Source organism: Callithrix jacchus, chromosome 5 (genome assembly GCF_049354715.1).
Source record: "Callithrix jacchus isolate 240 chromosome 5, calJac240_pri, whole genome shotgun sequence".
Lineage (NCBI taxonomy): Eukaryota > Metazoa > Chordata > Mammalia > Primates > Cebidae > Callithrix > Callithrix jacchus.
The window spans coordinates 156,214,281-156,229,888 of NC_133506.1; the positions used below are offsets into that span (position 1 = coordinate 156,214,281).

A 15,608-nucleotide genomic window follows, 5' to 3' on the forward strand; every position below is an offset into this window, starting at 1 on the left:
GCATTAAGGGGATGCATTCAGAGAAATCCAAATTGTGAGAAGTTCTACAGGAGGAATGATCACATTAAAGAAAAAAGGGGAGAAGAAACTGTTCACAGATTAAGAGACTCAAGACATCAACAAAGTACAATGCGTGGCACTTGTTTGGATCCTGATTGGAACAAACTGAGACATATATGAGACAAGTGAGGGGCTGTGAACTCAGGAGGAATTCGAAATCACAGAATAAACTCCAATCTGTGACCACTTTATTGCGGTATTTTTAAGAGACCTTATCTGTTAGAAATAAATGCTGAGGATTGAAAGATAAAATGTCTTCAAGTTGTTTTAAAATAAGTCAGAAAGGAGCTGAGACTGTGATAAAATAAGAATGGAGAGTGGATACAGATGAAGACAAGATGAGGTTTTGAAAAATTATTTATTTATTTTTTTTTTTGAGACGGAGTTTCGCTCTTGTTACCCAGGCTGGAGTGCAATGGCGCAATCTCGGCTCACCGCAACCTCCGCCCCCTGGGTTCAGGCAATTCTCCTGCCTCAGCCTCCTGAGTAGCTGGGATTACAGGCACGCGCCACCGTGCCCAGCTAACTTTTTGTAATTTTTAGTAGAGACGGGGTTTCACCATGTTGACCAGGATGGTCTCCATCTGTTGACCTCGTGATCCACCCGCCTCGGCCTCCCAAAGTGCTGGGATTACAGCCCGGCCATGAAAAATTATTTTTTAAATGATTTCTTGCTCCGGCATTTGAAAAATGTAAGTTCTACTAATTGTGTGACATTTGAGTACATGAAGCTCATTTCTCCAATCTGTTTCCTCCCCAGTAAAATCACGCCAATGATAACATACATGTCATAGCCTTGTTTTTACAGATCTGAGATAATTCCTATTAAACCAAGTGCGACACTCAACATACAGTAAGTACTACACTCAATAAATGGTAGCTCTTATCACTTCAAGCTGGTGGGAACAAATACTGTCAGTACGATCTCATAAAATCTGTGCAGAAGACCCAAAGTAAATCTCTGCAGCTTCGATCTAAGACTGTGAAACCACCACTTCCCGCCGGGCACCCCGCCAAAACAAACAAACAAACAAACAAACAAACAAACAAACAAACCTGGTTTGCTCAAAAACTTCAAAAAACAAAGAAACCCCAAACCCTGAAATCTCCACTTGTCAGGGCAAGAGAGGACTCCTCTCTCACCCAGATACTATCAACAAAGTAGTAAGGATGCACTACATTTTATCTAAACTGTAAATTGACACATCCTCCGAAAAGATGGCAGAGTGGCCGTCCTGGCAGTGCTGTCTAGGTGGCTAATCTGAATGTCAAGGAAGCTGAAATCCTCTCCACTTTTACTAACTAGATGGCAGGCTCATTCCGAAATATGTGGCAGAGAGTTCACTTGGCCCATTTTCTGCCACGTAACAATCAGCAAGGGCTTGGGACGTTGTTTTTGTGTTTCGAGAGCAATGGCAAAGAAAATCGAGTTTGAATTCTATTGCTCTGCCTTGTTTAGGGACAGTATATTGAGGGTGCTTAATTCTGGAACACAATGCTTCCCCCAATCCCCGCCGACATGGTAATATCAGGAGGCCTGAGGCCTGTCTCTCTCGCTCACCCGTGGGTCTCATCGAGCCACGGATTTATTCCCATCTGTAAAGGATGGCTGTCATCAGGGCACCGTCACCCCTATTTGCTGAACCCCATCAGCAAAGGGGGCAGGCCAGGGAGCGCACCCCTTCTGGGGACTGGAGTCCTCCCCGGGTAGGGCAGAACTGCAGCGGCTGCAGGTCCCGGAGGGAGTCTGGGAGAGGTCGAGGCCGACAGAGCGGGCGAACAAGGGGCGCGGGAAGCGGCAACGATGCCGGGCTGAGTGGGGGCGCCCCAGTGTGGAAACTCTTACAAATCTCTGGGCACACAAAGAGATAAGGTGCCGAGCGAAAATTAAAGAACCGAAGAAAAAGGGGAGTGAAATTCCAAGAAAGGAAACTCAGGTCAGGAATTCGGGGGAAGCTAGGGGAAAGAAAGACAAGTCAGCGAATGGGTGGCGCGGAGGAGGGGACGCCGGAGGAGCCGCAGTCTCCAGGAAAGCGCTGAGCCCCGGCCCGCGCCGGTCCCCAGCCTCTGTTCTCACCAGTACGAGGGCTGCGGCCACAAGCGCCGCACCGAGCACCGCCAGCTGCAGCAGGAGCGGAGCCATCCTCCATGCCGGGGCCGCCGGCCCTATCCGGCAGCTACACACACGCGGAAGCGCGACCCGGCCCCGCAGCCAGAGAGGCCTCGCCCGCCGGCCGCAGCACCCCCGCGTGGCGAGGCGGAGAACCTGCCGCTCTCGAGCGCTCGGCGCCCAGGCGGTGGAGAGACGCGCTAGGTTCCTTAGCACCGCGCCAGGTTAAGCAAGTGTGCAAGATGCCTACTTAATTTGAATTTCAGATTAAAAAAGAAAACTAATCTTTTTTTTTTTTTAACAGCCTTATCAAGATATTTACATACTACACAACTCGTCCAGTTAAAGGCTTCTGGTCTATTACATTAGTTTTTATAAATTGTGGTAAAATAAAACAAAAGTTACCATTTTAATCATTTTAACTTTACAATAGTGAGTGGCATTAAATACATTCACAATGCGGTGCAACCATCACCATCTGTCTGTAAAGCCTTTCCAGCTCCCTCCAGGTTCTGGTAACAACTAATTGCATGCTCTATTTGGGGCATCCTTATGCTAAAAAAAAAAAAAAAAAAAAATGCTGTTTATCAGACATTCAAATTTAACTTGGTATCCTGTATTTTATCTGGTAACCTCACGGCGGAGAGAGATGGCAGCCTTAAGCACGACACAGTCTACAACACAAGCTGACGGTTAGGAGCCAGCTCCAGGACCTGCAGAGCAGAACGTGGTGCGGATAATGAGAGCAAAAAAAGTTCAGATTTCTCAACGTGCTGGAGCAGGGAGCCTTGACCAGGGAAGAAGCACGGTCAGGGCACAGCGTAAGTCACAGGCGGAAAAAAGACGCAGAAACATTGGAATAACGCGCTATACGCAATGCTTGATTCTTCGCTGGAAACCTATTTTCTCCGAAATATTGGCCTTATTCTGAGTGACAGCACCAGCTTTTTTATAGGACACCTTCTCCTTCTCTAACAGCAGATTCGTCAAATTCGTCCAAGCAAGGAAACCTAGAAGGGCGTCTGGCCAGGACAAAGTCTAAGCCAAGGCGGGCCTTTCGTCGCGTCCCCGCCTTGGCGTTTCCTGTGGCGTGAGCAGCCCGGGCATCCATGTCGAAAGTGCGGTGGCGGAACAGGCGAGCAGGCGAAGAGCGGCGCAGGCGCAGACGCGCGGGCGGGAAGATGGCGGCTGGGTTCAAGTGAGTGTTGGCGGCTGGAGGGCCGAGTTCTATACCCTGGCCGACGACGGCTTCCTTTAACTCTTAGCTGAGATTCTCTCACCTGGAGGCCGACCCTTTTGGAGTGCCATTTCCTTCCTTGTCGAAGCAGGCGACGGGCGGGAGGACCTGGAGGTGGTCGTAGTGAAAAGAAAGGGCTTCTTTCCCCTGGCGAAACGGGAGATGAAAGGACTGTAGAGTTCCGTACCCGCTGCGAGCGCTCATGAGCGTGGTGTGTAGTGAACGTGCAGTCCCAGGAGACATAGATGTAATCTTTTAAAGATTGTGGCCTGGCGCGGTGGCTCACGTCTGTAATCCCAGCACTTTGGAAGGCCGAGGCGGGAGGATCGGAGTTCGAAACTAGCCTGCTCTACATGGTGAATCCCTGTCCCTAATAAAAATATAAAAATTAGCCGGGCGTGGTGGCTGGAGCCTGTAATCCCATCTACTTGGGAGGCTAAGGCAGGAGAATCGCTTGAACCCGAGAGGCGAAGGTGGCAGTGAGCTGGGATCACGCCCCTGCACTCCAGCCTGGGCGACAAGAGTGAGACTCTTGTTTCAAAAAATAAATAAATACGAATACATAAAGATTGGTGCGTCAGAGCCACATACCGCCTGGTTCTCCCTCTCTCGTAATTTATTTCTAAAAGAATCATGCCTCGTTCGGAACGTTTTTGTGTGTGTAGCCTATGGACTTTCTTAAAGTTTTAAAAAAAATGGATAAAATAGGATTCCAAAGGAAACCCATTATGTTGAAATAATTATCTATGAATAGGGCCGGGCGCGGTGGCTCACGCCTGTAATCCCAGCACTTTGGGAGGCCGAGGCGGGTGGATCACGAGGTCAAGAGATCGAGACCATCCTGGTCAACAAGGTGAAACACCGTCTCTACTAAAAATACAAAAATGAGCTGGGCATGGTGGCGCGCGCCTGTAGTCCCAGCTACTCGGGAGGCTGAGGCAGAATTGCTTGAACCCAAGAGGCGGAGGTTGTGGTGAGCCAAGATCGAGCCATTGCACTCCAGCCTGGGTAACAAGAGCGAAACTCTGTCTCAAAAAAAAAAAAAAAAAAATTATGAATATAAACTCCGAAGTCATGATATAGTAGTATATATACTTGCTTTGCTTTAAAATTTACCTTCTTAAACAGGATCTAGTGACGAGTCTAGTAGTACCTCGTGGGATTTCAAAGTAACAGCCTAAACATACAGTACACAAATGAATACATCTGTGGTCTTTGTTAAAGTTGCAGGTACTGCTAATGTTACAATCGTGTATTGCCTCCAGCCATAATTGAAGAATGTGCTAAGTGTCCGTTACAGTGAAAATAAAGATGTACCTTTTTTGTTTCCTGAGTTACCTAGTACGATCTAACTCATGTTCCCGTTTATGAAAATAATCTCTTCATGATCACTAGATCACTCTGAATCCTTGTTTCAGAGCAAGAATGACATGATTTTTCTGACACCTAGATTAATCCGCTTTTAAAGAGCTCACTCAAAGGGCTTTTAGACGCCAATCTTCTTAATCGATTACAGCAGTTAAAATAGCAATTGGATGCGATTGCTACTGCAAGGGTTTTTACTTTCTAGAATTAGATTAAAATTGTGGCAGTTTCTGCTGTATCACCATATTCTAAAGAGCTTTGCCCATTTCTGGATTTATGTTAAGATTCATCATTTATCTCAGCTATATTTTTAACATGTGTTTCAGAACTGTGGAACCTCTGGAGTATTACAGGAGATTTCTAGTGAGTAAAGTTTATGTACATGTTATGCCTTATGTTAACAATGGGCTTCTTTTAAAGATAAATTTCAAGTAATTTAAATAAATCCATTTGAAGTAACATTTAATGTGTTTCCCCTGGTGTGTGTAAAACTTGTGATAGATATGTAAAGTATGTAATAGGTAGAATCTTTTTATATAAACATTATATTTATTTAGAAAGAGAACTGCCGTCCTGATGGAAGAGAACTTGGTGAATTCAGAACTACAACTGTCAACATAGGTAAGGATGTATTTTCCACTTTCAACTGTATGATATTCCCAAGTTTTAGTCTCTGAACCACCTCAACAGTTTTTCAGCCAAATTCTCCCTGTCTAAAGGATTTGATGATTTTTTTTTTGTCAAGAAATTTTTTATCCGTACAAAAGCCCTGTAACTGAATGAAAAATTATTAACACAAATTCAAGGACAAGTGAATAATTATTTAAACACTAATTTTAAATAGTTTATATCATTTAAAATCAATTATTCCAACTTGAAATACATTTTCATAAGCAACTGACAGGTGTAGCAAGGTAATCATACACAGCAAACTAACACACTTAATGATTATGTAGATAATTTTGTAGCTGTTTTCCTTTTATTTACTTTTCATTTTGCTTATCTTTTCAGGTTCAATTAGTACCGCAGACGGTTCTGCTTTAGTGAAGTTGGGAAATACTACAGTAATCTGTGGAGTTAAAGCGGTGGGTATAAATAGGTCCTACTGAGATTTGAATTACTAAATTAGCCTCCTCTATTTATTAGATTATAATTTACACCTATAATTCGGTTGATTTGGCAGTTGGGTGTCAGTATTTAATTTCCCAAGAGTTTTCACTATGAGTGTTAGATAATTATGACCCAAGCTTAATGACAAAATACCAAAAATAGCCAGGCGCAGTGGCAGGCGGCTGTAATCCCAGCTACTTGGGAATGACTAATTGAACATTTGTCAAATGTACCAAAATGAAATAACTTTTAAAATCTTAATCACTCTTAAAAAATTTGGTTATATCATTTGAGAAATTAACAGAGATCTTTGGTGACATCCTTTTAGCCGGTGATGACATGTAATCTGTGTAAATGTGTAGAAAATTAAAATTGTTGAAAAATTTGAGAGAATAATGGCTACTATTTACTGAGTACTTGCTATGTTCCAGACACCTTTTTAGGTGCTTAGGTGCTTTACAGAATTATCTACTTTAATCCTTACAATAATCATTTGTTCTTTCTCTCCACCTCCTGTTTTATAAATGAGGTTCTGTAACCCGTCCAGGTACATAAGATGCATAAGTAAAACTTAAAACATAAATCTGAATCCAAAGCCTGTGCTTCTTTGACTACCCTACACCCTGTTATTTAACCTCAGTTGAGATTCTTCCTTGGTAAACCTAGAGTGATATATAACAGTAAGATTTGAGAACTCCCTCCTTGCCAGGTTTTATGCCGGGGATTTAACAGCTTTATCTCACTTGGCCCTTATCAGTAGTCCCTAGGAGTAGACACTATTTTCTTCCCATTTGACAGATGAGGAGTTTAAGGTTAGAGGTTGAGTAACTTGCCTAAAGTCTCAGCCAGTAAGTGTGGCTCTGAAATTTAAACTGGCTTAGTGATTACAGAGCTTCTGCTTTTTTTTTTTTTTTTTCCCTTGAGACGTAGTCTGGCCCTGTCACCCAGGCTGGATTACAGTGGCACGATCTTGGCTCACTGCAACCTCTGTGTCCCAGATTCAAGTGATTCTCCTGCATCAGCTTCCCAAGTAGCTGGGATTACAGCCGCCTGCCACTGCGCCTGGCTATTTTTGGTATTTTAGTTGAGAGATGGCTATGTTGTTTGCCATGTTGGCCAGGCTGGTCTCAAAACTCCTGACCTCAGGTGATCTGCCTGCCTTGCCTCCCAAAGTGCTAGGATAAAAGGTGTGAGCCACTAGGTCTGGCTGAGCTTTTGCTCTTTACCACTAAAGCAGCAGTTCCTAAATGTGGCTGTATCATCTGGGGAATAAATTCAGATTCTTGGCTACTGGGTGGGGGGCACAAACCCAATTACTATTTTTTAAACAATCTCTAGGTAATCTTGAGCAGCACTGTAATGTAGTCCACTGTACTCTAGTGCCTTGTTACCTTGGAGAGCTATTGTGAGGATCAGCAGCACCAATGCTGAGCTGTCTTCCTAATTTTTTAGTAGCTTCTTTCAATAGGAAACATTTCTTTGCTACTATAGGAATTTGCAGCACCACCAACAGATGCCCCTGATAAAGGATATGTTGGTAAGTTAAATGAGTTTGTAATTTTAATACAAATACTTTTAACACATTTTGATAATTTTAGTTAAGTCCTACTAGTTGAGTTGATGTAAAGAAAATTATTCCTAATATTCAGAAATATTTAGGAATAAAACACATTCCTCAAAAGTTTTGCATGTATGTGTTAGTAAAAGATAGCATAATAGCAGGATATAGAATTTCATACATTTGACCTTGATCAAACTTGCTTTCTCAATTTTTGTTTATACATTCATATGTCACCAAGTAAGAAAATAGAATTTTGGCCGGGTATGGTGACTCATACTTGTAATCCCAGCACTTTGGGAGACAAGGTGGCAGGATCGCTTTAGCCCAGGAGTTTGACCAGCCTGGGCAACAAAGGAGACCCCCATCTCTACAAAAAAAATAAAGTTAGCTGGATGTGCCAGTGCACACCTGTGTCCCAGTTACTTGGGAAGCTGAAACAGGAAGATTGCTTGAGCCTGGGCTGTCAAGGCTACAGTGAACTGTGATCATGTCACTGTATTCCAGCCTGAGTGACAGAGTGAGACCCTGTCTCAAAAGAAAAAAAAAAAAAGAATGGAATTTTTTTTCGTTAGAGAATTGTCACTACACACTTTTTGTTTCCATAAAGATTCTTTGCTTTATACAACTGCTATTTTTTTTCTTGTCTTGGAACCATCTGTTCTTTATGATAGAAACCAACATTTTTTAAATAAGAAAAACAGAGGAGCTATCTTCAGTTACAGATTGAGGTGTTTTGAAAGATACCAGGAAAACTTTTGTGAAGGATTTAGGAGAAGGCCTAAAATAGATTTTTAAAAAATGCATATGGGGGAAAAAAGAAAAATTTAACTTTCATTTTATCTAAGTCTGGGAGTCTTACAGAGAACAAACAGAATGTAACTCTAATGTTCCAATGCGTTCTACTCAGAAAGCCTATCCATGGCCATGGTTGCCTTCGCTGTGGCTAATCCCTTTAACCCATGAGTAATTCCGAAGTTAAAAACTTTAGTTCATAGCTGCAGAGTGTTTCTTTCAGTTCCTAATGTGGATCTACCACCCCTGTGTTCATCGAGATTCCGGTCTGGACCTCCTGGAGAAGAAGCCCAAGTGGCTAGCCAGTTCATTGCAGATGTCATTGAAAAGTAAGAGCACCATATATATAAAATCTTAGTATATTTCATTTTCAGATAGTTTTTGACTTTTCACTTACTTTGGTCTTTGTCATTAAATCAAGTTCACAGATAATTCAGAAAGAGGACTTATGCATTTCTCCAGGAAAGGTAAGAGGAACAGAGACGCTTGTAAGTTCTTACTAATTCTGAAGGGATTTTTTGAGGGGGAAAGTGAATAAGAAAATTAAAGCAACCAATCAAAGTAGCCTTAAATATGACTGTCTATAGATTTTAGAGATTCAGTAATTTCTTACTCTGTAATTCTCTAAATGAACCATATTATTTATAAAAAACAAGTATGACTAACTTATTGCATCTGGGAGCTACCTTTTTAACTGAAGTAATTTTTTCCCCCTTAACTTTTAGAGAAAAGTTCATTTTTTATTCTTTGTAGCAGATTATTTGCTAATCATGTTAACGTATGTTTATGGTGAAACCATACAGTAGATTCCAAGTCTATTTGAAAATGTAAAACTAGGTTGATTAGAAACTAGATAGGCTTTCCTACCAGATCACATAAACTGATAACATTAGCACTGTAAAACCTAAACATTTCATGCATTATGGGAAGGTGCCTTTTGAATTTTAGCTAGGGCTTTCAAAACCATCTCCCTCATCTGTAACCTCTCAATAAGAATGGAAATTCTTCTATATCTGTAGCTCCATTAAAGGAAATGGACAACTTTGCCATTTGTCAACTTGGTAATCAAAAGCCAGTTTTTACCAAACCTGTCTACTTTGATTTTCTACTTTACAAAGGTAAAGCATTTTCTTAAGGTTTCCGAGCCTTAAAGATTATCTTGCTTGTTTAACCAAGGGTTCTGTGGTTCTTATGTCTGAGCGAATAGTATGTTCTTCCCATTAGAAGGCTTCAATTTTCTTTTGTGTTAATTCTGTTTTAGCTTGCCTGGGTTCTATACTGTGATCTCATTTGCCTTGACTATGATGGAAACATTTTGGATGCCTGCACATTTGCTTTGTTAGCTGCTTTAAAAAATGGTAAGCAGCCTTAAAAAAAAGGCAGTATTTCCACAAATGGGTTAGAATGTTGTTTTGTGAAACTTTTCATATACATTTACTTTCATATGCTTCCAAATTAATGAATGTAATACTGACATGACTTTCCAAATATAGTTGATTGTTGTAAATTCTCTAACTGAATGCTGTTTAAGATTGCTGCTTTGACTGTACCCATCTACTTAGGTTAGGACTTTGTTCCTTTCCAAAATATTGGTTGAGGAGGGAGTTAAGAGTTTAACTTCCGGCTAGGTGACTGGTGAAGATCTGCCAGTATCCTCATAGTTCTTTATGTGATACTGTCAAAAGAAGTAGAATGGATTCTGTTGTTCTTACCGTGAGGCCACAGTAATAGTGAAGTTTCTTAACAAGGAGTCTAGGTTGACTGATTATGGAGTTCAATGACATGCATATTCCCTATCATTGCACTGCTGAATTGGTAAGAACAAATAATTGGAGGTAGAAAATAAGGTTAGCACAGCAATATTATTATAGAGTGGTTAAAGCAGAGACTTAGGTTTGAATCCTGGCTCTACCACTCTGTGCTAAAGTTTCCTTATCTATAATAAAATAGGGATAATAATACTTCCTAATAAGAGTATTGATTAGATGAATATAATGAAAATGTGAAAATGCTTAAAGCAGGACCTGGCAGATAAAGATTAACTAGACATGTTATCTAGTAGCAATCATTTTTATTTAAAAAATGGGTGCAGTGGCACATGCCTATAGGCCCAGCTACTGGGGAGGTTGAGGCAGGAAGATTGCTAGGAATTCAATCCTAGATCATTTTTACTTCTTAAACTTAAAAAAAAAATTATGCAGTAAGCACTAGGTAGGAATGTCAGATGCTGTGAAATGCAATGTATATCCTTTGTATTTACCTTAGTCGCTGTAATGTGCTTTTTAAAAAGGAATGTTTTAGGCAAGTTAAATAGAGGCAAAGGTGAATTTAAAAAAAAAAAAAAAAAAGCTTAGACACCCTTTGTCTGTTAGACTTACTTTACAAATTTGCCTTTTCTTAGTACAGTTGCCTGAAGTTACTATAAATGGAGAAACTGCTTTAGCAGAAGTTAATTTAAAGAAGAAAAGTTATTTGAATATTAGAACTCATCCAGTTGCAACTTCCTTTGCTGTGTTTGATGAGTAAGTTAATCAAACTTACTTTAAAATTTTCTGTATTTAAGATTAGGGTAATTGATGTTCAGCATTCTAACTCTTCAGAAATGCTTATGGTGACCCCACATCCTAGTTTTCCATCAACACTTCAGTTTATACTTGTCCCTGCACAATTATTTCTAGTCAACCTGTTTGCTTTCATAAGCATCCTGAATTGGATGATCAGTTGTGTTCCTTTTACCTGTTCCTTGGTTTACTTATACCTGCGTAATGTTAACTTTCCAATTCTTTCACTAAAGATTTACCTGAAGGTATCTTCAGTATTTTCCAGGGATTTTAGCATGTTCAGAAATAGAAGAGTAGGGCCAGGCATGGTGGCTCACACCTGTAATCCCAGTACTTTGGGAGGCTGAGGCCAGAGATCACCTGAGGTCAGGAATTGGAGACCAGCCTGGCCAACATGGTGAAACCCGGTCTCTACTAAAATACAAAAATTAGCCGGGCGTGATGGTGTGTGCCTGTAATTTCAGCTACTCGGTAGGCTGATAGTATGTTTAGTAATTTTAAAGTAAAATTTGTTCCATGGATTGATAAACTTACACTTTTTTCTTTTTATAGCACTTTGCTTATAGTTGACCCTACTGGAGAGGAGGAACATCTGGCAACAGGAACCTTAACAATAGTAATGGATGAGGAAGGCAAGCTCTGTTGTCTTCACAAACCAGGCATGTTCCTGCCATTTCAGTCCTAAACATATGTAGATGAAAACTCAGTGTGAGCTTTAAATTAGGGAGGGCCAAATGGAATATGGGATATTTTATTTACCTAATTGAAGTTTACTGTCGTTTTTTAGCTACCTCAAATTTTCTTATGTCTTTATGGTGTATGTCAGTGGTTCTTAAACTTACGACATACATTAGACTCACTTGGAGGTCTTGTTAAACTAACTTGCAGATCTTGAGAATGTAACCTGATTTACATTATCCAATTTTTTTGTTTTATAATTTGACATGACATTAGTGTAAGTATTGGCAAAATAATTTTTCAGGTGGAAGCGGGCTAACTGGAGCTAAACTTCAGGACTGTATGAGCCGAGCAGTTACAAGACACAAAGAAGTTAAAAAATTGATGGATGAAGTAATTAAGAGTATCAAACCCAAATAAATATCCACCACATTTTCAAAACAGATTTGTAAAAACTGTATTTGTTAACACTGTGCACAAATGTTTTGTACTAAATAAATCTCAAACTACATTCTTCTGAAAGATGTTTCTGGTATTTCTTAGGTCCCATCCATATATATTATGTAGAGTGAAACCATTTTTAAAAAGCAATGACTGAGGCAAACCAACCCTAGTTTGTTAAACCATTTCCCTGTTTTTATTTAAAAATGATAAGGTTGTGCTTCTGTATAAAGTTTGTACATCTAGCAATGTAAAATACTGACACATTAAAAAAAAAACAAAAAGGAAGTAGAAATTCAATCCTTTTGATTCAATGCTCTTGTGTTTTTAAAAAAGGAAAAAAAATAATGCAAACTTAGAATTTTGGAGTGGCTGGCGTGCCTCTCTTCATTTTACTTTTTGACTGGCTGCCGGTATGCCGGTGACGATGTAGCTGAGCTGTTTGTGCTGCTGCTGCTGCCATAGCCATTTGATGCTGCAAGAATCGCAACTGCTGCAAAAGGGAGGGAAAAAAATCCCAGTTATGTTAAATGCAGGCAGGTATGGAAAGGTTCTTTTCCTGAGAGTGATGAAAACAACAAAACTGAAAAAGGGAGAAAGCACCAAGATAACAAAAGGGACTATACCACATTGAGACAATGCACAGTCAAACAGCACCAGTGGCACAGAAGCCTGCTGAGGGCTTTAAAAATGATTCTTGGCAAAATTCAAAATTGTTACTTTGCCCTGCCAGTCTATATTGTAGTAACTCAGCAACTTCAGTTACCATTTTGTTGTATAATGATAGTTTATAGCAACATAAAACAACCCTGAATATCAAGATAGTCAACTATAACATGCTGACTTTCCTTCCTAAAATTATGGTATAACATTTTTCTAAATAAACAGGTATGACAGTTACTAACAGGAACACTTTTCTGCAGTAAAATATTAGAAAGTTAACAATTGGCACTTAAAACTGTCTATTTCAAAATATACTGCATACTAGAAAAATGTATGTTAATGTGCCACCAGCACTTCATGAAAAATTTTAAATTAGAAAGTATGGCTTAAATGTACAAAATATATTCAGTGCTCCAAGTTGACTGGCTAAAATGTCAGACTTTAAAATTTGCTAAATTATTTACCAATTACTGTATAGTCTTAAAAGACAGTCAAATAAAACTAAAGCAAGTTATTTTGAGGTACTTTTGGAGCTGAGTATCTTTAAAAATGTAATCAGAGTGAAGTTGCTGGATTACTTGTATCTGTTGCTGCTGTTGAAAGGCAGAGGAGAGCTGGAATCTCTGCTGAGGAAGGCTTTGCTCAGGTCTGTTCTCGGCAGAGCCAAGCTGAGACAACACTACAGAGAGGAGAAGGGGAAAGCAGGGCAGTCAAAAAGTTTGAAGGCTACCAGGGTTAGAAAAGGACAACATAGAAAATGAAATAATAGAAAAGTTAGCAGTATGATTAATCTTAAGTATCAAATCGTAGACATTTCAGAATAAATTTAGTATATAGTCTCCTGTTAGTTGGGGGTACCACTGATTATGGAACTTACTGGACACAAAAAGAGAAGGGAGTGCATTATTTGTCAAAGCACTGAACCTCTCCTCTTGCATCTGTATGGAATTTGATACTGGTGCTATTTTGTTTAGAAGAGTACATTATTTTTGAAATATAACTAACAAAGTAGGAAAAGGGAGATGGAAGAAATCTAAACTATTATAACAACAAAACTGGTAGACAGACAATTGCTTTAAACAAAAGATACTGCAATGAATATCAGACTATTAACAACAAAGGTGGTGAACTGAGACTGAGCATTGTTATTTTTCAGCTGAGTGGGACCACAGTAATCAGTTCAACACTCATTTTGCGTATGAGGAAGTTCAAGGCCAACATGGTTTAAGTGGCAAGTCTGTGGCTAGGAATATTCTCATGATTCTTCAAACTAGAGTCCTTTCTACTAAATTATATTACAGCTCTTTCCTAAAATTCACAACTGGTCTGATAATGGTAAATATTTATATAAACTTACATTTGGGAATTCATTACCTCTAAATTGAAACTTTATGTAAGGATTACTTACTGTCAAAATAAAGATCTTGATTATTCTAAAGGCATCATAGTAAGCCCACAGTGATAACTTAAGAAGCTGACAACAGTCACTCATTCAATCCTCAAACTCTATCATAGTTTTCTTATACATGTGGCTTACTGTTTTAATTAAGTATGAAGTTAGAATATCATCTTCAGCTGACAAGGTAATATTCATTAAGACTAAATCTTTAGTTCACCATTTACTGCTGGATGTGTTGAGAAGTAATTTAATCTTTTTTTTTTTTATGATAAAAGTGGCTTATAGAAGTTATGCTACTGACCATTAAGACTTAAGTCATTTATGCAACTACAAGTTACCAGAATGAGACAAAAGATTATGCAATGTAGAAAAATTCAGTCTTAACCCAGGAAAACTGAAAAGTTATTAATTAAGATAACTACTGGCAAACACTGAAAACAGCTCTAGTAACTTCCTAGTAAAGTGGATAATTATTAAATTTTGCCAGTAAACCGTAAATAAGGAAAATACAACTGTGGTAATTACATTAAGTCAAAGCTCTTTTAATTAATCCACTATCAAATTAATGAAAAAAATCTCAGCCATTAATTTAATAGTTCACACATTAAATATAGCTTTACTTTTTCCTGTTTACTGTTTGCAAGGGAAGGAAAAGAAAGCAATTTAAGTGGTGAGATCCCAAATAGATTAGATATGTTTACTAAATTCAGCATATAAAGTTATGAAGATACCTACCAGCTGCCTGTGACTGCATAAAACTTCCTACTCCACTAAGGTTAATAACAGCAGCTTGCTGAGCAGATAAGGCCTGTTCTTGACTGGTTGAACCTTGTTCAGAACCCTGAATAAGCAAATTAATAAATGACTTGAACAAGAAGGAAAAACAAATTTGAGCTGGTAAATAAGTATTTTTCCTGTATGAAAGAAAGTATCAGTATTAGACTAGTCTTGGAAAAAGAATAACAAGGAAAAGACTTCAAAGGTATTTAGAATAAGCAAGAATAAATTTATAGTATTTGAACAAAGAAAACTTTATTTTTCAGTGCATCTGTATTTATCGATTGTTTGATACTACCTTCATAATGCCTAAGGCTTTTATAAAGCTTCATGGAAACAGTTTTTTAAAGCATAAAACACCCTTTGTAACATAACCATAGTACTGAAACTTTTAGTCGGCAGCCTAAGTCAAGAAAAGGAAATAAAAGGCATATAGATTTTATAGGAAAAAGTAAAATTGTCCTTATTTGCAAATGGCACAATTGTCTGTAGAAAATCCTAAGCAATCTCCAAAAAAGCTCCTAGAAGTAGTAAGTTAGTTCAGTAAGAGGGCACAATACAAGATCAACATACAAAAGTCAGCACTACATATATTTGTAATAAACATGTGAAAAGTGAAATAAATACCATTCACAATTGCTGAAAAAAAAAAAAAGAAAAAAGCTAAGGTGTGAATCTTAAGTCTAAGAACACATGTACAGTACTTTTATACCAAAAACTATAAAACATTAACTTGGGCCTAAAGACATACTATATTCATGTACTGGAATTTTCACATCATAAAGACAGCAGTTCTTCCCCAAATTGATCAACAGGTTTAACTCAATTCCTTTAGAAATGCCAGCAAGGTTTTT

General features: G+C 38.9%; 3 protein-coding genes across 29 annotated transcripts in view; 1 reads left to right on the forward strand and 2 right to left on the reverse strand.

Annotated features, from left to right (window-relative positions):
* Window positions 1–2,245, reverse strand: part of ALG5 (ALG5 dolichyl-phosphate beta-glucosyltransferase) — a 49,256-nt gene extending 47,011 nt beyond the window's left edge. For all 3 annotated transcript variants that reach the window (XM_008998144.5, XM_054256798.2, XM_002748972.7), the window contains exon 1: window positions 2,138–2,245. In XM_008998144.5, coding sequence (XP_008996392.1) covers window positions 2,138–2,203 — 66 coding nt within the window. In that variant the 5' untranslated portion in view covers window positions 2,204–2,245. The remainder of the gene's footprint in view (window positions 1–2,137) is intronic.
* A 1,086-nt stretch (window positions 2,246–3,331) lies between these two features.
* Window positions 3,332–11,996, forward strand: EXOSC8 (exosome component 8). The gene is made up of 11 exons (XM_035302515.2): window positions 3,332–3,368; window positions 5,099–5,135; window positions 5,330–5,393; window positions 5,784–5,857; window positions 7,374–7,419; window positions 8,459–8,564; window positions 8,657–8,702; window positions 9,497–9,593; window positions 10,637–10,757; window positions 11,349–11,455; window positions 11,779–11,996. Exons 1-11 carry the CDS (start codon window positions 3,352–3,354, stop codon window positions 11,892–11,894), a joined length of 831 nt encoding a protein of 276 aa, XP_035158406.2. The 5' UTR covers window positions 3,332–3,351; the 3' UTR covers window positions 11,895–11,996.
* Window positions 11,997–12,088: 92 nt separating this feature from the next.
* SUPT20H (SPT20 homolog, SAGA complex component) overlaps window positions 12,089–15,608 on the reverse strand; it is a 50,838-nt gene continuing 47,318 nt past the window's right edge. For 14 of the 25 annotated variants that reach the window (XM_008998152.5, XM_035302507.2, XM_078375308.1 and 11 more), the window contains 3 exons: window positions 14,713–14,818; window positions 13,157–13,257; window positions 12,089–12,408 (listed from right to left, as the gene is read on the reverse strand). In XM_008998152.5, coding sequence (XP_008996400.1) covers window positions 12,271–12,408; window positions 13,157–13,257; window positions 14,713–14,818 — 345 coding nt within the window. In that variant the 3' untranslated portion in view covers window positions 12,089–12,270. The remainder of the gene's footprint in view (window positions 12,409–13,156; window positions 13,258–14,712; window positions 14,819–15,608) is intronic. The other 11 variants (XM_035302514.3, XM_078375310.1, XM_054256779.2 and 8 more) reach the window with 1 other exon arrangement.

What these genes read in the sequence shown, in the direction of transcription:
- EXOSC8 (XM_035302515.2), top strand. An exon ending in ATTGCAGATGTCATTGAAAA is followed by an intron (nt 8,565 to 8,656) that starts GTAAGAGCACCA and finishes CATTAAATCAAG; the next exon opens with TTCACAGATAATTCAGAAAG. An exon ending in GTTAGCTGCTTTAAAAAATG is followed by an intron (nt 9,594 to 10,636) that starts GTAAGCAGCCTT and finishes GCCTTTTCTTAG; the next exon opens with TACAGTTGCCTGAAGTTACT.